Source organism: Panthera tigris, chromosome A1 (genome assembly GCF_018350195.1).
Source record: "Panthera tigris isolate Pti1 chromosome A1, P.tigris_Pti1_mat1.1, whole genome shotgun sequence".
NCBI lineage: Eukaryota > Metazoa > Chordata > Mammalia > Carnivora > Felidae > Panthera > Panthera tigris.
Window position 1 is genome coordinate 47,176,591 of NC_056660.1, and position 24,875 is coordinate 47,201,465.

Here is a 24,875-nt window from a genome sequence, read left to right on the forward strand (position 1 = left end):
GTGGCAAGTTGTGGCTTTACTTGTTGCTTTCAAATGGAAAATCGTTTCTTTTAAGACTTTTTTTTTTTTTTTAATTTTTAAGTAATCTCTACAGCCAAAAGGGGGCTTGAATTTACAACCCTGAGATCAAGAGTCGCATACTGCACCCACTGAGCCAGCCAGGTGCCCCTCAGATGGAAAACCATTTGATCACTACCTACAGTCCGAATGAACACTTAATTGTGTAAAGGTGATATTTATTTATGTTTTTATTAAAAACATTTATTCTGATTCTTAACGGAACACATGGGTATTGTGGAAAATTTAGAAAATATTGAAAAAGAATGAAAAACTACCATTTAACCATCCAGTGGTAGCCACCAAAACACAAACATTTTGTGCTTCTTTTCGTCTTTATGTGTGTGTGTTTATAAAAGCTTTTCATTTTTTTACGTGATATATTGTGGATTTTTTCTCATGTGACTAAATATTTTTTATGTTTATTTATTATTATTATTGTTTTTAAATTTTTTAATGTTTATTTATTTTTGACAGAAAGAGAGAGAGAGAGAGAGCATGAGAGGCAGAGGGGCAGAGAGAGAAGGAGACACAGAATCCGAAGGAGGCTCCAGGCTCTGAGCTGTCAGCACAGAACCCGACGTGGGGCTCGAACTCACGGACAGTGAGATCGTGACCTGAGCCAAAGTCAGAGGCTTAACTGACTGAGCCACCCAGGTGCCCCTATTATTTTTTAAAGCATTTATTTTTGGGGCGCCTGGGTGGCTCAGTCGGTTGAGCGTCTGACTTCGGCTCAGGTCACGATCTCACTGTCCGTGAGTTCGAGCCCCACGTCCGGCTCTGTGCTGACTGCTCAGAGCCTGGAGCCTGCTTCAGATTCTGTGTCTCCCTCTCTCTCTGCCCCTCCCCTGCTCATGCTCTGTCTCTCTCTGTCTCAAAAGTAAATAAAAACATTAAAAAAAATTTAAAAAAAAAAGAATTTATTTTTAAGTAATCTCTACACTCATGTGGGGCTCAAACTTAGCCCTGAGATCAAGGTCACATGCTCTTCCTACTGAGCCTGCCAAGCACCCCAAAAGAACCAACTTGTGGTGGGGGTGATTTTCTCTACTATAAATATTTTTTAATAATGTGATTTCTGACAGCAGAACAACAGTCACTGCATGGGTATATTATTGAATTATTTTCCTGGTGTTGGTCACTTGGGATATTTCCAATTTTATTTGTTTTTATATATGTAATATGTAATATATATTTCCTAGAGGGGGAATTATCTGTCATTTTAAAGATTATTTCCATTTTAAAAAACATTCTTATTTACTTATTTATTTAAGTAAGCTCTATGTCCAGTGTAGGGCTTGAACTCAAGACCCCGAGATCAAGGCTCACACACTCTACCTACTGAACCAGCCAGAAGCCCCAAGGTTGCTCCGTTTTTAGCCATCTTCATGCTCATTGTCAAATTATCCTCCTCAAAAGTTATATGAGTTTACTTGACCATCACCAGTGGATAGAAGTCCTGAAGAGCCAGTATGGGTCTTAGCACTGCACATTTCGTTGACAAATTAACCTCCAAAAGGGTACTGTGCAGTTCATTTGAGCATTCACTGTGCACGGCCCCACGGTAGGGCCATGACTGCTTTTGTCAGCACATGTGTAGCAATTGGCTCAAAACATCACTCATTGTGATGCTGGCGATGTGGCCTCCTTAGTGTTCCAAAAGATTGTTTGGTATGACGGCCTCAGTTCAGGGTTTTTCTCTAACCTTTCCTATCATGTTTGAAGTCAGAATTCAAACACTGTACAGTTTGAGCTACAGTATGCCTGGCCTATAACTTGGTTCAAGGCATTTATATTTATGTCATTTTTGTCTGCTTATTATACTAACAAGGTGGAAAAAGCTATCCCAGTCCCTCCCACAAGGTAAAATTCTGGTTTGTTTGTGTGTGTGTGTGTGTGTGTGTGTGTGTCTATTACTAGAGTTTTAAAAATAGGTTAGATAAATAACAGTACATTTAGGATTAAGTACACACAGAGTTTTATGAGATAGTTCATAAAGAATATATTTAAATCCAAACTTAATATAAACTTTTATTTCTTGAGAAGTGTGGTGGGAGATAGTGCAAAAGTAGACTATTAACTTTTTTCTTAAGATAACCTGTTAATTTAGACACAAAAAAGGTATATTAATCCTATTTAAATTACATATTTTTTCAACAAAAGGGATGAAAAGGCCATCTTTTCTTGTGTCTGTTAACCTTTGAGTCAAAATGGTTGGAATTCTGACTCCTCTCAGTTGAAGCTGCCATCTACCGTGTCCTTTTCTCAATGACTTTTTATTTAATTTGAAGGGCGGCTTAAAACAGTTCCATTAATGAAAACATTAAAAGATTAAAAACGTGAAATGTTTCAGAGGACAATAATTTTGTTTTTTTATGTGTCTATTGATACAAATTTGAACACTTGGTAGGCTATCAATATCAAGAAAGTCATTTTAAATCGAATGATCTTACCCCAGAGAAGATTATACTCCCTTAGAAAAAAGGATTTTTTACTCATTCTCGTGCTTTTCCTGTAGTTCAATATCACTTGGTAATTTGATTCTGAATTTATGGAAATGGAATATTCCATGAATATTTTCCAAAGTGAATAAAATGTCTAAAATTGTCCTCATTTCAAGCTCTCCCTGACATTTTGGCTGAACAACTGAACACAGATACTTTTTTTGCCGTGTCTTCTTATGAACGTTGCCCGAGTGATAGCTTCATATTTCTCTCATCTCATCATTCAGAAGCTATTTATCCATGTTTTTCCACTGCCTCCTTTAAGTCTCCTCCCTGCCCCCCATCACTGAATGCCTGTTCAGCCCCCACACATTCAGGCGTATTTATTCCCGTAAAGATAGTGACACTTATGGTTTATTCTAAGACTAAATCTGTGTTGCCCAGTGACTAAGGACTTAAGCATGCACACTGCTTCTACGCTTACCCTCCTACCTAACTTGACGACTCAACTTTATTTTTTTCCCTCAGAATTTTCTGTTTTGGCACAGTTCAGTTAACATACCACTGCCAGGCCACTAATTGATTTCTGAAACCTGACATTTGTTTTTTGTTTTCTCCTATCTTCCCTAATGGTACAGCACTACTAAGCAGGAAGGAATGCAAAGAACTAGAAAGTTCAAAGTAATTGAGGATCTGTCCATTCACCCTGTCTGGCGTCATGCCAATGTAGAACCTGGAACATTTGAAAAATATTTATCAAGTTTTAACCCTTTTTACTAAGGTTGATGAACCAGGTTTTCAGCGGTAGCATTTGTGTTAACAGCAAGGCAGCTTGGTTGAACATATTCCTTATAGGTTCAGAATCGCATGGCAAATGTCTCAGAAAAGGATTACTTTCTGATTTCTGTGCTATTGTACAGGGCTAAGCTAGTCATTTTCTGTGAGACTGCCGAGCCAGGCATTTGAGAGAAACCATTACTTAAAAGTGGCAGCCCTATGTTATGAATCCTTATGTCAGAAATGAAATTTAAATAAATGCTACTAGAGTTGAACAAAAAAAGATTGTATTCCACTTTTCTACCAAAAGTTGTGAACACAACAGTAGCTATCTGTATCTGTATTCATTACGAAAAGTGGAAATGTGAAAAAAATTAACAGGACTTCACAAATATTTTATTAAAAGCTTACCAAATGGCTGGGTTTTGTTTTGTTTTGCTATTGAGAAAGCATTTGCAAATGAAAGCATGTTAAAAAATGGTGTGAGATATACCAATATTTCCAGTAAAGTAACTGGATTTTATGGCAGTGAAAACGTAGGTTGAGATAACAGGCCACTGATGCTCTGATAAAAAAGACAAAAGAAAATGTTTAGAGAGGCTTAGAGGCAAATTAAAATATAAATAGGTACCAAATCGTATTGAACCTAAGTTAAAAAGAGTATGAAAGTTCTCTTAAGGCTTTATCACACTCAGTTTTGATCATGTTATCAGCATTATAACTAAACACCTTTCAATTTTCAATTTTTAAAAAAAAGTAATATTAAATCCCGTACCAATTCTGTAATGTTTCTAAGTTATTTAATTACATATCTGGGCTCAATATTAGAGAAAATCAGGACAGCTTTGAAAAGGTGAAGGTGTATACTATGGGACTGTTTGCTTAGAAAAAACTTGCAAAAACACTTAGTAAATACTACTTTGGTGACACGAAAGTAGTCATCAACCATTCTCTGGCAGAAGTGATCACAGCCATAAAAATGAATCATTTATTAGCAAGAAGGAAATGAAAAGGAGAAAAAATATTTTACAGCGTGATTTTGCTTTCTAATAATAAATTCCTCTAATATTTCATGTGTATATTATGTTTTTAATCTACACATTGAAATGAGATCCACACTTTTAGTAGGTACACTCTTTGAACATTTTTCTAAAAACTCATTTTTGTTTGTTTGTTTGTTTGTTTTAAACTGTTATCCCGTGAAGTGTGAGTAGGCTATTGTATATGTAAAATTATCTCATGGCATAGTGTGCTGTCAACATATATACATATGTAGTGAAATACCAGGCATTTTTATTGCAGTTTATTGTTCCGGCTTCTCAATAAGTCAGATAAAATCACATACAAGACATTAAGGATTAGGAAAGTGTTTTCCTTAGGTGATTGTTGGCAAAACTTCACCTTCCCATTAGAATATAGTTAATGGATGGTAATATATTTGACTATTACTTTCCTACAAAATTGGATTCCCAGTTTTCAGAGCTGCTGCGTGTCTAATGTTTGTGGCTTCTTTGGTTATCTCTTCGTAGGAAAAGGTGCCATAGTGCTAGGTAAATGTGCTACGTTTTTGTTTGGTAAATATTAAACTGCATTTTTTTGAACATAAAGTGCTAGCAACAACAAGTCAAAGATGTAATCACTATTTAAATACATTTGATCTAGTCAGTCGTTAGTGCTTAAATTAGATTCCATGCTTCTGCTGGAATATTTACAAAAGCGTAAATATTAAAAACTTCAAAATCCCTATGGCCCATCCCCCTCCTCTCCATACACAGATACGAGGTAAAATGTGTATAAACTTCTAACCGTTTAAATACTATAGGGAAAAACAAGCTTTTATGCAAAGGCTTAAAAAAAAAACACTTGCCATTACACCTTGTATTTAGGACATTCCGGATTTACTTTGCTAAATGGACATATTCACTACTAAAGATACACAGAGACAAGGGTTGTTTTTAAATTTATCACACCGCCCCTAGTTTTCCGCTAAAGAAAAGTACATTTTGTATATTTAAAAATACACACTCATGAAATAAGTCTCTAAAACCCTTGGCGCCCCCACCTATCTGCCTTCTGGGTTTCAGCCTTTGAGTTTCAGGTCCTTGCACAACACCTAAGACGTGCAAAACTCTTTTTCTCCCTAATCCTGGCAGAGAACAGTCCGAGGAGATCTCCCTCCACGTCTCCACCCTAATTCCCTCTCTTCCTAGATTCCACTCGCTTCTCTCCTTTCCTCCGCCCCCGGCTCAGTCAGCCCAATCTGTCAGAGAAGTTGTGTACAAACTGCGCGGCCGCCCTGCGCGCGAAAGCTCGTGGCCCGAGGGGGCGGGTCAACCCGGCAAAGGCGGGGCCCTGGGCGAGCTTCCCTTTTCTCATAGGCTAGCCGCTCCGGCCCGGCCGGCCTCGAGGCTTCGGGATTCGCCGCAAAGCTGCCAATCAGGCTGGCTGGACCCGCCCCCCCGGAGTTGGGTAAAATAGAGGCGGGCGTCAAGTGTCAGTAGTCGCGGGGCAGGTACGCGCGCTCGCAGCTCGCTCGCGGAGACCGGCGGTGGCGGGAGTGGGCTCCGGCGAGTGAGAAAGCGCGGCGGGGCGGGGCGGGAGAAAGTGGCCGCCTGGAGGACGTTGGCGTTTACGCGTGGCGGAGCGGAAGAGTTTTGCTTTTCGTGCGCGCCTTCGAAAACCGCGCCTGCTGTTGGCTGAGGGGGTCCGCCCGGAGCCTCCCCTTCTCCGCCCGCGGCCCCGCGCCGAGCTCGCCGGCCCGAGTCAGCGTGGGCGAGGTGGGAAGCGCGCCCGACCCGCGTCCCGAGCCCGGAGTCGCCCCCTTGAGTGCCAATGGCCACGCGGGTGCTGACCATGAGCGCCCGCCTGGGACCCGTACCCCAGCCGCCGGCCCCGCAGGACGAGCCTGTGTTCGCGCAGCTCAAGCCCGTGCTGGGCGCCGCGAACCCGGCCCGCGACGCGGCGCTCTTCCCCGGCGAGGAGCTGAAGCACCCGCACCACCACCCGCAGGCGCAGTCCGCGCCCCCGCAGCCGCCGCAGCCGGCGCCGCCGCCCGCCGCGGGCCCGCGGCTGCCCCCCGAGGAGCTGGTCCAGGTAGGGAGAGCCGCTCCCCTCCCTCCGCCCCCCTCCCGGAGCTCGGGCGTGTCCCGCCGCTGCGACGCGCGGGCGACAGGGGCCGCTCCAGGCTGGGGCGTGCGTCGGGGCGCTCCGGGAGCCGGAGCTGGGTGGGCAGCCCCTCCCCGCCCTGCCGTCCTGGCCTGGGCACTCACAATCCGCAGGGACAAAGTGGGGGGACCGGAAGAGGGAGGGGTGTCCCAGATGAGTCTCCCCGGGCGGGTCGGTGCGAGGAAAGGGTAGAGGGGGACGGGTGCTCACATGCACCTTAGTGTTTCTTAGTTTGGGGGATGAGACCTCGCACCTCACGTCCAACCTTATTTAATTCCCGCCTTTCACCTTAAAGCCCCCCTCCCCCCCGCTCAGTGCCCTGCCCTCGGAGGTCCCCCCCACCGTCGTCTCGGGTTAGGTGTAAACGCAAATCGGGGTGCCGGAGAGAGGCGCCTCGGGGTGCTAGTTTCATGTCTCTTGGCTCAGCCTGCTTTAGACGCGATCTCGGGGCTGCCTTTGGGAACCGAGAGTTAGAAAAGCTAAGGTCGTATTGGAGCGCTTATTTTTCCTTAAAAAGAAAGACCAAAAAAGACCGGGGGTGTTGTTTTCTTCATGTGCGCGTAAATTTCCTCCCGGAGCCGCGTTGAAAGCTGGCAGTTGGCTTTTACACTTGCCCGGCAGCCGAATTAGAGCAACCGCCTGTTTCTTTCGCCCACGCAGGGAGTCATATAGCCCAGAAAAAACTTCCCGGGACTTTTAGCCTGTCCCAAGGAAAAAAAAAAAAAAAAAAAATTGGAAACATACCCACATGCAAACAGCTGGAAGAGCTAAAATCAGAAACCACTAACCACCACGGGAGCGAAGTGCACGAAAGGGTTTAGTTCGGTTTATTTCGAGACGCTTCATTTAATAGCCCCTTGGTATATTGCGTATTTGCTGCCCAGCTCCTGCTCCGGGTGGGCTGCGAGCGTCGTCGTGCTGTGAACGGGCAGTGGCATTTGTCAGAGATGTGACTCACATGACTAGAGCGTTAATTTTTATTTTTAAATCGCGTGTATCTGGGAAACCCAGTCTGCATCCGCACCGAATGATACCAAGCCCGATATGAAACGCTTTTGAAATTAAGTAGTAGCATATATATATATGTGTATGTGTATATATATATATATATATGTATATAATGCCATGGTTAATAGTTCAGTTGGATGAGCCATTTAATTGGTGGATTTTTTTTTTCTCTTAAAATTTACCTTTCAATGTTGAAAGATTAAAATAAAAATGAACTTTGTTATACTAGAATAGACGATAGCTGTAAAAAGACTGGGTGAGACAAGCTGGATTATGTCCTTAAAAAATCACCACTTGGAACCGGTTTGGTTATTTCAGGTTTGTCACTTTTCTGCTTAAGAGACACCAAGAGGATGAGGGATGATTGAGCTTTTTACAGAGTAGGGGGGAATGTAACATTGGCCCACTGAGGAGGACGTGATAAATGTTTTGCTGATGACTGTGCTAGTGATACAGCAGCCTCTCCCCACCCACGGGCGCCTTAGCACCACTCTACCAAGGGAGTGATTTTCCCCTAGGTAATTAAAGATCTGTTTTAGATAGGGATATGAATAGGAACATTTCATTATCATATTAACCAATTACAGAATCTGCTGATTAAAATCAACATTTAGATCAAATGTTGAAAGTGAAGTTTTGTTCTTTCAGTGGATACTGTGTTTTGCTCAAGACTTCGTATTTAAGTTTCCAGTGACCTATAAATGAGAAAAGGCCCTGAAATAGCCAAGGAGTATGTTTTATATTAGCTATTTTAACAATATCTATCCAAACAAAACAGAACTTTGCAATATTATTTTTAAGGTTGGTTTGCTTAGGTTTTGTTTAAACATACCTATATTAATATAAATATGGCATGAACAGAGTTGAGGTGGTTTGGCAATATTACAATACTGTACTTAAGTTGCAAACTCAATTGTAATGGGGCAGGGAACCCTGCTCCTATGTGAGTTATAAAAAAGTACACTTTATTATTCATTAGAAAGGAACATGTTTTCTGTTTGCCTTTTTTTTTTTTCCTTGATTTGCCTCTTTCACTTATTGTCCGGGGCTGATTGTGGGAGCGATTTTACCAAATACATGTTGTAGAGGATTTCATGAGGCTTTCCGTAAGCCAGTTCTTACACAACTGACAAATAAACCTGATATGTTTGTAAGCAACACCAAGGAGTGTGCCCTAGTACTTCTCACAGGTATTGTTGGGATTTTTGGTTAAGTTTGTCCTCACTCGGATGATGAATTAGGTGGGTTATGCATGTTTGTATCTCTTCTTTTCTAGACACGATGTGAGATGGAGAAGTATCTGACACCTCAGCTTCCTCCAGTTTCTATAATTCCAGAGCATAAAAAGTATAGACGAGACAGTGCCTCAGTCGTAGACCAGTTCTTCACTGACAGTGAAGGGTTACCTTACAGTATCAACATGAACGTCTTCCTCCCTGACATCACTCACCTGAGAACTGGCCTCTACAAATCCCAGAGACCGTGCGTAACACACATCAAGACAGAACCTGTTACCATTTTCAGCCACCAGAGTGAAACGACCGCCCCTCCTCCGGCCCCGACCCAGGCCCTCCCTGAGTTCACCAGTATATTCAGCTCCCACCAGACCGCAGCTCCAGAGGTGAACAATATTTTCATCAAACAAGAACTTCCTACACCAGATCTTCATCTTTCTGTCCCTCCCCAGCAGGGCCACTTGTACCAGCTACTGAACACCCCGGATCTAGATATGCCCAGTTCTACAAACCAGACAGCAGTAATGGACACTCTTAATGTTTCTATGTCAGCCGCCATGGCAGGCCTTAACACACACACCTCTGCTGTTCCGCAGACTGCGATGAAACAATTCCAGGGCATGCCCCCTTGCACATACACAATGCCAAGTCAGTTTCTTCCACAGCAGGCCACTTACTTTCCCCCGTCACCACCAAGCTCAGAACCTGGAAGTCCAGATAGACAAGCAGAGATGCTCCAGAATTTGACCCCACCTCCATCCTATGCTGCTACAATTGCTTCTAAACTGGCAATTCACAATCCAAATTTACCGGCCACCCTGCCAGTTAACTCGCAAAGCATCCAGCCTGTCAGATACAATAGAAGGAGTAACCCTGATTTGGAGAAACGACGCATCCACTACTGCGATTACCCTGGTATGTGACTTTTTTACCTGGTTGAAGCATCAATACGTGTGCCTTGTGTGCACCTGTAACCTCAGGTTTTAAATTTACATAAAGTAGTGGTTGACACTGAAAAAAATCATCTACTTTGTCCTTTTCATGTCTCAGTCTCTGTACTGTACCCTGGGATGTAACTGTTTGTCTGTTGCTTGTTTTTACGTATTAAGAAGTGGCTAGGATATTCTGGAAAAAAGTTACTTTGGACTTCTTTATTTTTAATATTAAACAAAATTTTGCATTTTGAGTTAGGCCAGAGTTCCTTTGTTTAAACACCTGAATTGGAATTTCAATTCTAAATTAAGTTCCCTGAAAAGAGATTAAGTTGAGAAAATAAAGCATGGTAATGAAGTGGGGAATGAATAGGCTGCTCTCATGATGGCAGATTACAGGACTCTCTACAGAACTGATTTAAGGATGGTTCTGTTAGCATATGAGCGTACGCTTGTTCTTGAATGAGATGTGGCCCAAAACGTAAATTGATGATGGTAATGACTTTATCTACAAGTTGCTGGCATAAGCTAGTTTATGGTTAATACAGGGTATAATTTATTGACCATGGTACACAATACAGCATGATATACTAAATGAAAAAACAAGAAATGTAGTAGTACAGAAAACTGCAGTCATCTTGGGTAATGGTTTAACATTGTCTGCTCTAGAGCCATTAAAAGTTTTTAAATCGCTGAAGTATATGTTACTAGTATAAAGCACCTACGGTAATATAAACAAAAATTTCCCATGTGTAGCTCACTTGATTATCTGCTCTTCCTGTTAAAGTGGTACATAAAGTAAATCACTTTATACCTTTAATAAGGTAACAGGGGAGCACTCTTGCTTCTTTTAAAACTGACGCTTCAAATATCTTCTAGCATGAGAGATTTCTTCTTTAAAGCCAGATTTTAAACACTGAATCATCAAATGTAAAGATTTCAAAAGGATCTCCGAAATGACAAGCTGTTCTTTCTCTTCTTTATTTCAGGCTGCACAAAAGTTTATACAAAGTCTTCTCATTTAAAAGCTCACCTGAGGACTCATACTGGTATGTAATTTTCTTGTTAATTCTGTGAGTTGTGTAAATAGTGTAAGTGGTATTCATCCTTTTAAAAGCCAACACGTGTTTGATCTCTTCTTTCTTCTGTCAACTTTTATTTTTTAATGGCCTACCTTTTCAGCACTGGCTTGGCTCAGAATTCAGTTCCACGAAGAAAAGTCTGGTTCCAGGAAGGCTGATGTTCCCTTACCAAGGCCTTGCCCTGTCACCTCACGTAGAATTAATTACCTGAAAACGTAAACAATGATGTTTACTAATGGATTTTAAAACTTTAATGGCACTGCTATTCCCGTCTTGAAGGAAAAAAATGTAACTCATTTTCTTTCCTCCATAACAAAGCAGTCCATAAGCTATATAGTTCCGTATAGTTCCCTAAGCTATATTCAATGCTAAAAACTTTTCCATTTAGCACGTGAAGCATAACTGCTTAATACAGTGTTTTTAATTTCACCTTTAACCTGAAGTTTTTGTTTAGCTTGTTTTCTGTGGTTGATGAATGAAAGGTAGGGCAGAAACTGCAGAGTATTAAAGCCAGGCAAAGATAGGGTCATGGTTTAAAAGTTCTTCTGCACCCTGTGCCAGCCCATATTTGAGGTATTTGGGACTGTGTCTTTATTCTGGCTTACATTTCATCCTTGTTTAGAATGTGCTCTTAAGCTTAGTCACTTTAATTTTATAAATGTTTGTTTTGTCGGGCCTATATAATCACTTTTAAGTGCTTTTTAATTTTAAAACTGTATTTTAGAACCCATTTTAGGACAAAACTACATGGCATGCTTAAAAAGCTTCCAAATACCCAAAATGTTTTCAAATATATAGGTGATTAACTATTTGTGGTTTTCTGAAAAGGCCAGCCCTGAAGGAAAGAACTTATACAAAATGATTGTTATTTTGTTCTCTCAGTAAATTCAGCCTTACCTAAAGTTCAAAGAATAAGTTTGCTAATAAAAGCAATGACCTAGCAAAATGTTTTATTCCATCATTGCTATGGAAACCAAAGTATTCAACAGTTCCTTTGAATGGGTCGTTGGATTAGTGTGAGAGGACTTGAATCTCCCCAGGCTAGATGTTACTATGGAAATTGAGTTTTGATAAATGAAGTAGTTATCTCTAACTGCTGCATTAAAAAGTAAAAGCCTTTGAACAAAGGTCAGTGCTGAGATACAGGACTGGGAGGAATATGGCTGCAGACATTTTGTATGCATGTAAGGAAGTATTACTTGATATCTCAGTGATAAACAGTACTTATTAAAATCTAAATAGTGTTGGCAACAACTGTAGATTCCAGGACTTTCTGAGAAATTGCTTGTAAAGAAAAGACATCTCATGGTGTTTATCAATGAAATGAATGGGTTGTTTTGGCCTGAAGTTTTTAGATATAGACAAGGTGGTTATATAAAAGGAAAGACCCTACATAAGCAGCTCAGAGTAGAAATTATATTTATAGTTCAACAAATAGCCATCAAGCTTATAGTAAACTCAGTCTGAAGTTTTCAAATGCAAATGATGGCCAAGAAAATATTCCATATAGAAATATTAAAATAGCCACTTATAGAATAAATATTATATTAGAGAAGGAAACATTGAAAATGGATTTTTATCTGGATTTTGATTCATGGGAAATGGAAATAAATTTGAGACATTTGAACTACTGTTTTTTTCTTCTTTGAAAGTCCTTGAAATGGGAGATAGGAAGGAGGGAATGTGTTTTTCATGAGGTTAAAGTCTCCTAATAAAAGGAGTGCAATTGCATATCATGCTGTAATCAACTGCTTATTGCAGGGATGTAGTCCGAGCGTATCTGAATGGCCTTACAACCCTTGTCAGGGTTTAGTGCTCGGAATGCTTATAGCTGGGATTCTGGAACTTGACCTGCTGGCAAAGAAATTTAATAGTGAGCTGTCTTAACAATGCCCTTACTAATAAAATCAAACTAAAAAAGAGGACCCAGGCCTAGTTAGGGTCCCATGCTCACCTGATCATAAATGCGTGGCCATCGACATCTAATGAATGAGACCATGTAATCCAGTTTAATAAAGTTTTGTTTGATAGTTTCTCAAATGCCTTGGGGAGGGTTTGTAGTAGACTTGTTCATCTGGCTAAACCCGTTCTTGGGTAATCATAGAGCATTGAGGTTGTTTTCTCCTCATTTCTAGTTTCTAGACAATGTCTTTTAAAATTACCTGTGCTCTCTCATTGCATCCTCCCCGCCTTGCCTGTTTTTTAATGAATGTATCTGAAGCCAGAAAATTCTTGTTTTGTTTTTTTCTTCTTCCTTTTAAGGCCCTCGTCTTTTTTTCTTTCCTTCTTTCTTTCCTAATTCCTTCCTTCCTTCCTTCCTTCCTTCCTTCCTTTTCTCTTTTCTTTTTAGTGTTTATTTATTTTTGAGAGAGAGACAGAGTGCAAGCTGGGGAGGGGCAGAGGGAGAGGGAGACACAGAAGCCAAAACAGGCTCCTTGCTCTGAGCTGACAGCACAGAGCCCGACATGGGGCTCGAACTCACAAAATGTGAGATCATGACCTGAGCCAAAGTCATACAGTCATACGCTCAACCAACTGAGCCACCCAGGCGCCCGAAGGCCCGGGTATTTCTAAATAACTTATTTTATGTAATACCTTTTGTGGGTTTTTTTTGTTACACGCCCCCTGCTGCACCCCCCTCCCGACCCTGCCCTGGACAATTTCTTAGGAGATTTTTAAAATAGTCTATATGGGATAGATTTGGTATTTGATATAAAAATTACTTTTTAAATGATTGCCATTTTGCAGGCAGAATGTGAAAAGCACCATAGCATTTCTTTGGAATATAATTGTAATTGCTTTAAAATGTCAAGTTACCTTATGTTGTAAAAATGATTTAAGCAATTAAAACAAACTACATCTGAGTTCTATTTAATTACTTATTCTGGATTTTTAGACAGTAAATGCTTCTTAACTTGCAAATTGAACATAAGGAAATGGTCTTTGCAAATCAAGACCTTTTTTATTTTTTTATTTTTTTTAATGTTTAGTTTTGAGCGAGAGAGAGAGAGACAGACAGAGAACCAGAAGGGAAAAGGTAGAGACAGATGCAGAATCCGAAGTGGGCTCCAGGCCCCGAGCTGACAGCAGAGAGCCTGACGTGGGGCTCGAACTCACAAACTGCAAGATCATGACCCGAGCCAAAGTCAGACGCTATACTTACTGAGCCACCCAGGTGCCCCAAAACAAGACCTTTTTTAAAAAATTCAGGATGAAAGTAGAAGTTAACCAGCAAAGACCCATAGCATTCAAGTTTTTCTGAGTTCACATACTTTGATTTCTGTATTCATAAAGAATATGTGAGTAATACAGAGGTCCATCTTTGCATGGTTACACAATACCTGAAATGTACTTGCCTGTATTCTAGGGACTAATTCTGTTTCACTTAAAAACATGTTATATGTACATATAACATGCTTCCAGGTCTATAGAGGTGCCCCTTATGGGGTTTGTGTTACTTGTAATGCATGTGTATTATATGGTGCCTCTGGCTGCTTCTAGGCAAGTGTCAAGTGGTATATTGTACTTTTTAAAAGCATTTAAATGTGGGCGTTCTACTGAAATTTGTGTATGCCTTTTGATGTATACATACATCAAGGGGCTATACCCATTGCCATCATTTAAAAGTTGCTCCTGACCACCTGTTAAAGAAAAGATTCACATATCACGTTGCCCTTACAAATCAGCATGATTGTTTAACTGACTCTTGAATCAAATAGAATAATCTCTAACCAGCAGGGTAGTTGTTTCTGCTCATATACTTTGCTATCTTTAATTTCATAATGAAGATTTAAAGTAATTCTGAGCACAGGCTTGGGGCCAGAAAAGGCAAAATGTATAGGAAAAAAAAAATTAAGGCTGTAGGGACAAAGAAAAATTTGCAAGAAATTGAAAAATTTTCTGTGACTGCTACTGGTTTCTTGGTATGCCTATGAATATTGCTTTTACATCGAGTTTGGAAATTTCTTTGAAAATGGTGTTTATGGTTTAGTAAAAAGTGCTATTCTCCAAAGAAAAAAGTTCTGAAAAATTGTGAACTCAATACAGATGTTTGAAATCCTAGTGGCTTTTAGTCACATGTGTGGATATGTTCTGAACCCTAACGAATATGCTGCAGTGGTTGGGAAATTAGGGTATGGTAACATTTTTTAGATCATTTATCAGTCTCAGCTATCTGAAACAGGACAGAAAATGAGCAGTTGTACAGAGAAAGTCTTTGAGCAGCACACAGGCTTGGCTCAGGTATCCTTTAGACCGAGACTGTATACATAGGCCTTTTCGTGGGCACCAAATCTCAGAACGGCTTGCCAAGAGTCGACAAGAAAAGGACAATTGGAAGCACCCCCACAAAAGAAAATGGAAACCTACAATAACACAGGAACACAAACGGGGCTCAGTGAAGCACGGTACTGTCCGTGCTGCATTTTACAGTGGGCTGTGTTTGGGGTGCTTTGTTTAATTAAGAAAGAATTCCACAGTAAGTTTTGGAAAGATTTTTAGCCGAAGCCTCATTTTAAGGGGGTAATCCCCATGTTGTGCCTTACCTGCTTGTGTGGAACACTTTATTTCCTAATGACATTTATGTTAAGGTGTTACTGTGTATACTTTAAAGCTATAATCTCTGCCCGAGATGATTTTAGTTTCAGTTTAGGTACTAAAAAGCCCTGATGTAAAATTTTAATTTTCTATCTAGGTCTTTATTCTACACTTATTATCTATTTAATGTATTAGGTATAGATTTGCATCTAAAAATATCGACAAGGTTGACAATAATTTTCATTTGTGGTATTTTGCGACTAAAAGAAACATTCAAAATGTTCCAAACATGAGTTACTCCCTTTTTGTGGAATTGTGGAAGGGAGTGAAAGGCTTTAAAAAACACATATAGGAACAATTTCACTTCCTTAGAAAATTATTTAGAGCTAAAATCAGCACTAAGTCTCTCTCCCTCTTCCTGTAGGTAGCTAGTTAGATCCGATAGATGGCCTTAATTGACATCATACAGTTTGGATCTAGAGATCAGTACGTTGGTGTGTAACCTGGTAACCTGTGTTGTTAGAGGTGGAAAAGTTGTGCAGGATGAAATTATTTAGTATCCAATGGATTTTTTGAGTCTGTATTTGAAAAATATGCAGGAAAAAGTGTCACATTTAGCTTGTGTCAGATGTTACTAGTTAAAATTCTTAAATTATTTTTATTTGCAGCTTTGAGATTTATTTTCTATATTGATGATTTCAAGCTTATATAAGAAAAGTAGTGGCTTAAGAGGCTTGCTAGGTTAGACCCCTGGAAAGGTATTTATGAGTGTGAAAGCTTAGAAACAATTTCTTTTTAATGACTCACTGGGAAGATTAAACTTTGCTTCTAGGACTTGTTCTTTCATCTGAAAAACATTTACATAGGAAATTGATTAAGCATTGTTTTGAGATGATAAAGCTTATCGAAGGTTAAGAAGTAAAATTTGATTAAGCAAACATTTTGACTGATCTTGTGGAGAATCCAAAGAGAATCTTTTCTTCCCTTTTGTTCTTATAAACTAGTGGGAGGAGATAGTTCATAAGCAGGTTAAATGGAATTGCCGAAGCTGAGATAGAAATAATCAGCTGTGAAGGTAGCATGTAATTTTTTTTAAAGTAATAATTTAATCATCCAAGATTTTTACACCAGTAGATATTTTTAGTTCTATAGAATGTAGTAGCTGTTTACTTGATGACCTACATTTTTTTCTGGTGGAAGATTAGAAACAAAGTATTGTCCTACTTTAGTAAAAGTATCACTGTAGCAGCATTCCTATTCTGTCAGCTTGTATTATTTATATTCAAGGATCTTTAACTCTGATTAGGGGGAGTTAAACTCTTTTAGAAGAAGTATATCTCAGGTAACTTTCATTAAAAAATATCTAGGCAGCAGAATGTTTCTTCTTGACTGCTTTATAAATAAAAACCTTTAAGAGCTGGGAGAATTCTTAAGGTAACCATAGTGCCAACTAGAGAAAAGAATATCTAGTACTCCTTCAGTGCTAGAAAAATGAAAATACAGAAGTTTTCTATTTTGGTTGAAAAAGAAAAGGTTTCACAGGTTTTTAAAAAATTCAGTTTGGGTTCTTATTACAAGAAGGTGAATCTGAGTGTTGTCTTTTTATCAAACTCAAGAACTGGTATTTCATTAACACTATTAATGAGGAAGGATTTTTCCATTGTTTTTGTCAGGAACCCTTAGGAGAAGTGGCAGAAACTTAGGAGCCTAGAGATTCACTCAGTAAGGAGATAGACTGCAAATGTATCCCCATCCTGTCCCCCTTTGGGTTTGGCAGGTCACTGTTCTTTGGCCCCAGTAGTCCCTTTGCTGTTTGACCAGCAGTAGGAGCTTCACAACTGCTTAGTTTTTCATCAAATCTAGTACAATTCTGTCAAAGAAAACTTGTTTATGTAGAGTTTGTTTATTCTTCTACACTTTATGTGATGGATAATAAATGGACCCTGTGCTTAGTGGATTCTGAACATGTCCTGCCTAAAAGCATGGTTCTCACCTAGGCATACATTTAGTGAGATTGTCCTCAGCGGTTCTAGGCAGAACAGAACCAGCAAAAGCCCTGCTCAAAGTAGAGGGGAAAGAGAGAATCTGGTAGACTCACACCAGATCCTCTCCTGTCTCTTATGCCTTCCCTCCTTTTTGTTAATGGAAATATCCGAGTTGGTCAGACTTGGGCCAGACGTGATTGTTCCAAAGAAGCCTATGAGAAGTGTGGCATTGCAGCTGGAATAGAAGATCCTCTCTGCCCTAGAGGAACTTCCAAAGCTAGTTTAGGAGGCAAAACACAGCTGTTTGAACCCTCTTACACAGATATATGTATAAGTGCAAATGAGGCATTCAAAACAAATGTAAGTGGTGATGGGGATAGACAGAAGTGGAATGATCTCTCCTGGACTGTTCAGAGGTTTTCTGGAAGGGTTAAGATGAATCAGATTATAAGGAAAGGGATAAATGTGTGAACTGACTGCAAATTGACTGGCAGGGAGAAGGGAATTTCTTAATTTTAATATCCTTTAATCAGTTTCCTAAAAGTGGATAGATTATTGACAGGGATACTATATCTAGTAAATACTAGATGCATTTTGCAAACACAAATAATACTAATTTCTGAAGTGAAATGTTTACCCTTCTGTTCCAAGTGTAGGAGATGTGCTACAGTGAGCTTTAATAAAAAGATTTTTTAAATGGAAAATTACTGGCAAAGATATATGAAAACATGAATTAACGAGCCCAAATCATCCTACCTTATCTTTTTTAGATATTGAATATTTTCCCCCATGAATTTAATATTGTGATTATTTCCTCTTTTTTGAATAATTTTTTTAATGTTTGTTTATTTTTGAGAGAGAGAGAGACAGAGACAGAGACAGAGAGACAGAGGCAGAGTGTGAGCAAGGGAGGGGCAGAGAGAGACGGGGTGACACAGAATCTGAAGCAGGCTCTGGGCTCCAAGCTGTCAGCACAGAGCCCAATGCGGGGCTCAAACTCACAAACTGTGAGATCATGACCTGAGCTGAAGGCCGCTTAACCAACTGAGCCACCCAGGAGCCCGTTTCCTCTTTTTTAACTTGTATTAGAATATATATATAGACTGTTTCAGACTAAATTCTTTAAGTGTCTAAAAATATTAAGTTGCATAAAAACATTTTCCTTCTGAAATAGGAACTTTTAAGAACTATATTCTAAGAATTAAGATTAAGAAAAAAGATTAAATACAGACTATTGAAATAATTTATTCCACTTTGCATTGTTTTGTTTCTCAGAATGGGAAATGGATTTTAAGTTCTTTGAGTTCAGAGACTGTTTTTGTTTTTGTTTTTAACAGGAGAAAATCAAAAGATTAAGTCCTATTTGTTTTTTTCAAGTCATTTAGTACAAGCTACACTCTCATTTACTAAGCATTGATTTTAATCCTGATGGGTTTTAGTCTCTATCAGATATAGTTGATAGATAGAATTATTTTTAGTTACCAGGAAGGAGACCAGATGTGCAAATTTGCTGTAACAAACTTTTTTTTTTGTTTGTTTAACATTTTATTTATTTTTGAGACAGGGAGAGACAGAGCATGAACAGGGGAGGGTCAGAGAGAGGGAGACACAGAATCCGAAACAGGCTCCAGGCTCTGAGCTGGCAGCACAGAGCCCGACGCGGGGCTCAAACTCAAGGACCGTGAGATCATGACCTGAGCCGAAGTCGGCCGCTTAACCGACTGAGCCACCCAGGCGCCCCGCTGTAACAAACTTTTTAAAAAGTTACCTAAAGTAGCCATTCTGAGAAATATTTCCATTTGTGATATATTTCTTTTGTTAGAGTCTGTGTGGAACATTCTAGGGAAAGGCCTTGGTATGAATCTATTGAATATGTTCAGCAGAGCAGAGAAACCTCCCATTCTGTTGTGGCAGGTTCCAAAGTCCTATTTTATCTGTTTATCAGAGGAAAAAAAATAAGATTTTTTTTTTTTAGTCCATCGCTGAAGATTTCAAATACGCTGTAAACATGTTCAGCGAACCCCTTGAAATTTGTTTAGCCTGGGGTAAAGGGAAACCATCATTAGGTGATATTTGGGCATTGTCAGAACAGTTTGTGAGACCCCCACTGATCCTGAAAGGTGGGCCTCCACTGAGGGCTGGCTCAGCCAGAGTATGCCTTGTGCTCACCTTCTGCAGCTGAAGGCCTGCTCTGAGTCCATTAAGCCATTCCTTGACTGACCTTCTCAAGTGGCTCTAGAATCTTTAAATAAATTTGAACAATATGTATTCCTTAAATTGTTCATGTAGAGTGTATTGGTGTTTGCTTCTGGAGTATTTAAGTAGGACAGTAAGGAAAAGAGGCAGGCCCAGGTTCCTAATCTGGAGCGCATTGTGTCACTTCTTACCTCATGGAGTTATTGTGACCATTGAGTGACATAATGAGAAATACCCGACCCTGGAGTTTGCACTCAAGCGGTGTTTGTGCCTGTTCCCTACTTTTACTGGTCATGGTTTTGCTTAACATTTTTATGAAATATATTAATTGGCTTCATCAGTCCAGATGATAGAGTATGCATGTTTAACTTGAACAACTTTTAAGAAGTTTAGGGATTCCTAGCAAAACACTCCTAGGTAATTTTAAAATAGCATGAGAAGATACTGTTTTTGAGATAAAGTTGAAGCTTGTTTTCCATGCTGTTCAAACTTGTCACTTTTTTCTTTTTGCCTTTGGAAAGTTTCACATTAGCAGCATGACAACTTAAAAATACAGTTGATGTTGAAAGAGCTTAACTAAATATTTTAAATTGGTGGTATTGGAAAGAGATTCTGTAAAAATCCAATTAAACCTTTGAAAGCTCTATCCTGTTGAAATAACTTAAAGGAAGTCAGTTTGGTTTCCCAGAAGTACTGTGCATAGTGTTTCTGGCTGAGGAAGAAAGGCCTGCATCTACTATTTGGCCAGAAATTGGGTACCAGCTTCCTCTATGATGTTTGACTTGAGCAGTGTTGACATTTGAACAAATCCCATAGAAACTGCCCCAAGTGGGGAATAGTTGTTCTTGCTTTTAGAGTAAAGACTTGGCCCCATAACTAATGTCCCAGACACTGGTAGTATTCTTGGCTGAATAATCTATAGATGTGCATACATTGAGAGCAAAACCCCAAATGTTTTAGGAACTTTAATGGCTACCGTTTTTCAACCAATCAGTAAAGTAAACTTTAAAAAATATTGGTGCAGTTTATTGCTTCATAGCCAATAAAAATAGTGAACAAAAAGAGTCTAGTGTCCCTTGTTTCTTAAATAAACTCTGAAAATTCAGTTCTCTTGCGATTTAATTATTAAATGCAAAAGACTAGAATGATTTCTTTTAAAATTAGGGCACTTTAGGAATTTTTTTCCTTGCCTCAGACATCAGAAATAGCTTTCTCTTTCCATTAAGTGACAGTGAAGTATTTCACCAACATGTTTGTTTTTGTGATTTATTTTTCAAGAGGAACAAAAATAAACGCTTGTGCAAAAAGTAATTTTTTACTGTTTGATTTACATCTACAAGAGTGATAGCTAGATTGACTCCTAGTATTAAGACATTTGTGTTTCATACAGGATACATGTGAATATAAGTTGAGAGGAAAGTGGTTTATTATGTTACTTAAAAGGTTGGAGTGTATCAGATTAAGTTCTTAGAATTTATAATGAGAAAAAACTGTAGGAATTGAGACTTGTATTTTTTAAATGGATGTAAACAAAACAGGGAGTTCAACTAAGTATTTGTGTCCTGGTTCAGAGGAGAGGGGAGAGGAAAGGAGGGTTGGGGATGTCTGCCATAGGAGTTGAAAGAAAAATCTCCTGTGAAATAATAGGTACGAATTTCAAAGGACTATTCTGGCCCTTCCTTTCTTCTTTGTCCTTAGGATTTTGTTTGAGTCAGAGTAGTTATGACAGCAAAAATATATTAACCACAAGCTGTGGAAATCTCGGTTGATGTGGACAATGTCTTTTAAAATTTGGACTCAGTTGAGTAATCTTACAGCTTTCTGAATGCGATACTGCTAAATCAAGACAGAAAGGTTGATGGGCTTCATTGTGGTACTAAGAGTGTTCAAAGTGACTCTGAGGTTCTTCCCTTTCACAAGAAAAACATGTTTTAAGGAATTGAGGAGTTTGACCATTCAGTTTTAGAAGGTATCCATATAAAACTGAGCAGTAAGGGGCGCCTGGGTGGCTCAATCAGTGAAGTGTCGGCTTCGGCTCAGGTCATGATCTCACGGTCATGCTGACAGCTCAGAGCCTGGAGCCTGCTTCAGATTCTGTATTTCCCTCTCTCTCTCTGCCCCTCCCCTGCTCTCTCTCTCTCTGTCTCTCTCTCTCTCTCAAAAATTAATAAACATTAAAAAAAAAAAACTGAGCAGTAAGCCAACAGTAGTACTTTAATAAGCAAATGTATCTCACAAACTCTCATCTTAAACGAGCAAATTCCTAGAAAATTCTAACAAAATGAAATATAAATAAAGGAACTTACTAGTTAATGCTCAGTGAAACATTTTTAGGTTTTGGGGATTTATTTAGGGAAATACACGATCTTAGTTAAATAAGGTTAATTGATTCTTACACTGGGAGTTGAGACTACATTATCAATGTTAAGTGGATTTGAAAGATTAACAACAAGCACACTTCAGACAACTTTAAGAATATTACAGTGGGATTGTGGCTTATGTATCAGTTTACTAAAATAAAGAGTGCTGTGAAAGAATAGGTAGATTGAATGATTAGAGACTTTTCAAATACTATCATGCATGTAAGCTCCGTGAGGCCAGGCATTTTTGTTTTGTTGACCATTGTAACCCAAACACATATAACAGACACTGGGCAGATACGTGCATTTTTCAGCGAATGTCAGAATTACTACAGTTTCATGATTCTTCACCAAAGGGAAGTTATCAGTATCAGGCTTTCTGATCTGGTTGAAGAATTTATTAAATATCAAATGCATAAAGCTTCAACACCATTCAACTTCAGTGTTATTTTACTAGCTTTGTTTTGCTTTCATCTGACAAAAACAGGAAGACTGTGAATGTGTGTGTGCTAGAGTGAGTTTCCAAGAGTGAGTGCCCATTAGCAGCCCATTTTGGAAGCCCCGTGTTCAAAGGAGCTGACTAGTTTATGTGAAGTTCATTCGGGGCTCATTTAGAAACATTTAGGTTCACAGTTGTAGTACATTTAGTTCCTCGTATGGGTGATTTGGGGAGCTTTGAAATTTATTCCTCCCTCGGCCCATCTTACAGCTATTAGTCCTGTACAAATTTGAGTTTGTTGGTGTAGAAACTGTAATCGCACAGCAAAGATACAGCCACCCGCCCCCCCCCCCCCCAAGCTCATCTTGTCATCTCGTGGCTTTGCCTGTGCGGGCACAGTACATACCGATGAGCACCCACTCATCTTGCACGTGTAGAGTCGCCATTTTGCCATTCCGCAGAGGTACTGCAGACACTTGCTTCCTAGCAAACAGGGACTCGCCTCACTCGAGGCCTTGAGGAAGTTTAGGTCGTGATGGAACTCATGAACCTCCCGACTGGACCACGATTCTTAAAAGCAGTTCCTTCTCTACGATTCCTTGTCTACGATGTTTGTCTTGCAAGCAGGCCGCCTCACCTCCTCTTGGTCCCCTGTCACAGGTGAAAAGCCGTACAAGTGCACCTGGGAGGGCTGTGACTGGAGGTTCGCGCGCTCGGACGAGCTGACCCGCCACTACCGGAAGCACACCGGGGCCAAGCCGTTCCAGTGCGGGGTGTGCAACCGCAGCTTCTCGCGCTCCGACCACCTGGCCCTGCACATGAAGAGGCACCAGAACTGAGCCCCGCCGCGGCCCGCCGTGCCTATGCAATTCACACTGACGCTGTGCAGTTCATTTGGCAAAGTTTTAAACGGCAAACTTAACTACGTATATAAAAAGAAAAAACAAAAAACTGGAAATGTATATTTTGTATATTTGACGAAACAGGGAATACATTGTATGAATACCAAAGTGTTTGGTCCTTTTAAGAATCTGGAATGCTTGCTGTAATGTATATGGCTTTACTCAAGCAGATCTCATCTCATGACAGGCAGCCACATCTCAGCGTGGGCAGGGGGGTGGGGGTTGCAGGGTGTGTTTGCAGTGTTTTTACCTAAGCACCATCATTTAATGTGACAGTGTTTAGTAAACAAGTCGGTTGGCAGGCACAGGAAGAAGGCTGGGTTGTATGTCAAGATTTTACTTGACATCGAGTAGGGTTTTTTTTCAATATTAGGTAATTCCTTAGAGGTGCGCACCCCAGCGTACCTGGCGATTCACAAATAGCCATTGAACAAATGTGGGTTTTTTGTTTTTATATGAGTTGCCTCTATTTGCTATTCGAAATTTTGTAAATATGCAAATCAGCTTTGTAGGTTTATTACAAGTTTTCTAAGATTCTTTTGGGGGAAAATCATAAATAATTCTGTTTGAAAATAAACCGTGAATACATTTACAGTTAGAATTTGTGGTAAGTTACCTCTTGAAACCTTACCAAATTCATTTCTTTCGGAGGAAGACATAATCATTCAAATGAACTTAAAGCAGATTCCATGCACTGATTAAAATAGGGTGTTTATTTTAAATATGAAAGACATTTTATATGAATTGTGAACTCAAGAGTGCAAAGATACGATACACAAAAGTCAAACCTCTTACAATAAGCTAAACACAGTATCTTTTTAGAAAAAGAAAGACTTATGTAGCTCTCACATGGCGTTGTTGGATTTACGATACAGTTTTCATATCCTGAGATGTTTGCTCGTGCAGTACTGTGGTTAAATGCCAATTTATGTGGATTTTGCATGTAATATACAGTGAGACACAGTAATTTTACCTAAATTACAGTGCAGTTTAGTTATTAATCATTGTTAATACTGACTCAGTGTCTGCCTTTAATTATAAGTGACATGTAGAAAACTTAAGGAAACAAGTGCTACATATATGCAATGTAATAGAAATGTGATGCTGATGCTGTTAACCAAAGGGCAGAATAAATAAGCAAAATGCCAAAAGGGGTCTTAATTGAAATGAGAATTTAATTTTGTTTTTAAAATATTGTTTATCTTTATTTATTTTGTGGTAATATAGTAAGTTTTTTTAGAAAATTTTCATAACTTGATAAATTATAGTTTTGTTTGTTAGAAGAGTTGCTCTTAACGTGTAAATAGATGACAAACGGTGTAAATATTTTGTAAGGCTTCAAAATGTTTATACGTGGAAACATGCCTACATAAAAAGCATAAATTGGTTGCTGTTTTGCTTCTTTTCCCCTCTTATTTTTGTATTGTGGTCATTTCCTATGCAAATAATGGAGCAAACAGCTGTATAGTTGTAGAATTTTTTGAGAGAATGAGATGTTTATATATTAACGACAATTTTTTTTTGGAAAATAAAAAGTGCCTAAAAGATTCATGTCGTGCCTTCCTTCTTCACCCATAATAGCAAAAAAAGCAAATTCCATTCCCAAAACTATTGAAAAGGCTCTGTCTTATCAGGGCAATAAAATACCAATAAAACCCCGATTCCCACATTGAGCCAAAGCTACCTTTGTTTAAGACAAAAGAAATGGATTTGTTTTAAAAGTATGATTACAAGTGTGAAGGGAGATAAGGTTCGTG

The 24,875-nt window shown here is 39.4% G+C and overlaps 1 protein-coding gene across 2 annotated transcripts; it reads left to right on the forward strand.

Annotated features, from left to right (window-relative positions):
- Positions 1 to 1,737: 1,737 nt before the first annotated feature.
- On the forward strand, positions 1,738 to 24,875 carry KLF5 (Kruppel like factor 5). Of its 2 annotated transcripts, none has more exons than XM_007075103.2 (4): positions 1,738 to 1,920; positions 8,728 to 9,601; positions 10,608 to 10,667; positions 22,877 to 24,872. In XM_007075103.2, exons 2-4 carry the CDS (start codon positions 8,740 to 8,742, stop codon positions 23,053 to 23,055), a joined length of 1,101 nt encoding a protein of 366 aa, XP_007075165.1. In that variant the 5' UTR covers positions 1,738 to 1,920; positions 8,728 to 8,739; the 3' UTR covers positions 23,056 to 24,872. The 2 variants fall into 2 exon arrangements, with proteins under 2 accessions (XP_007075165.1, XP_042834081.1); XM_042978147.1 differs by lacking the exon at positions 1,738 to 1,920 and adding an exon at positions 5,788 to 6,371 and having other exon boundaries at positions 22,877 to 24,875.

What these genes read in the sequence shown, in the direction of transcription:
- KLF5 (XM_042978147.1), top strand. Translation starts at nt 6,111, where the DNA reads ATGGCCACGCGGGTGCTGACCATGAGCGCCCGCCTGGGACCCGTACCC. An exon ending in CCCCCGAGGAGCTGGTCCAG is followed by an intron (nt 6,372 to 8,727) that starts GTAGGGAGAGCC and finishes CTTCTTTTCTAG; the next exon opens with ACACGATGTGAGATGGAGAA. An exon ending in TCACCTGAGGACTCATACTG is followed by an intron (nt 10,668 to 22,876) that starts GTATGTAATTTT and finishes CCCCTGTCACAG; the next exon opens with GTGAAAAGCCGTACAAGTGC.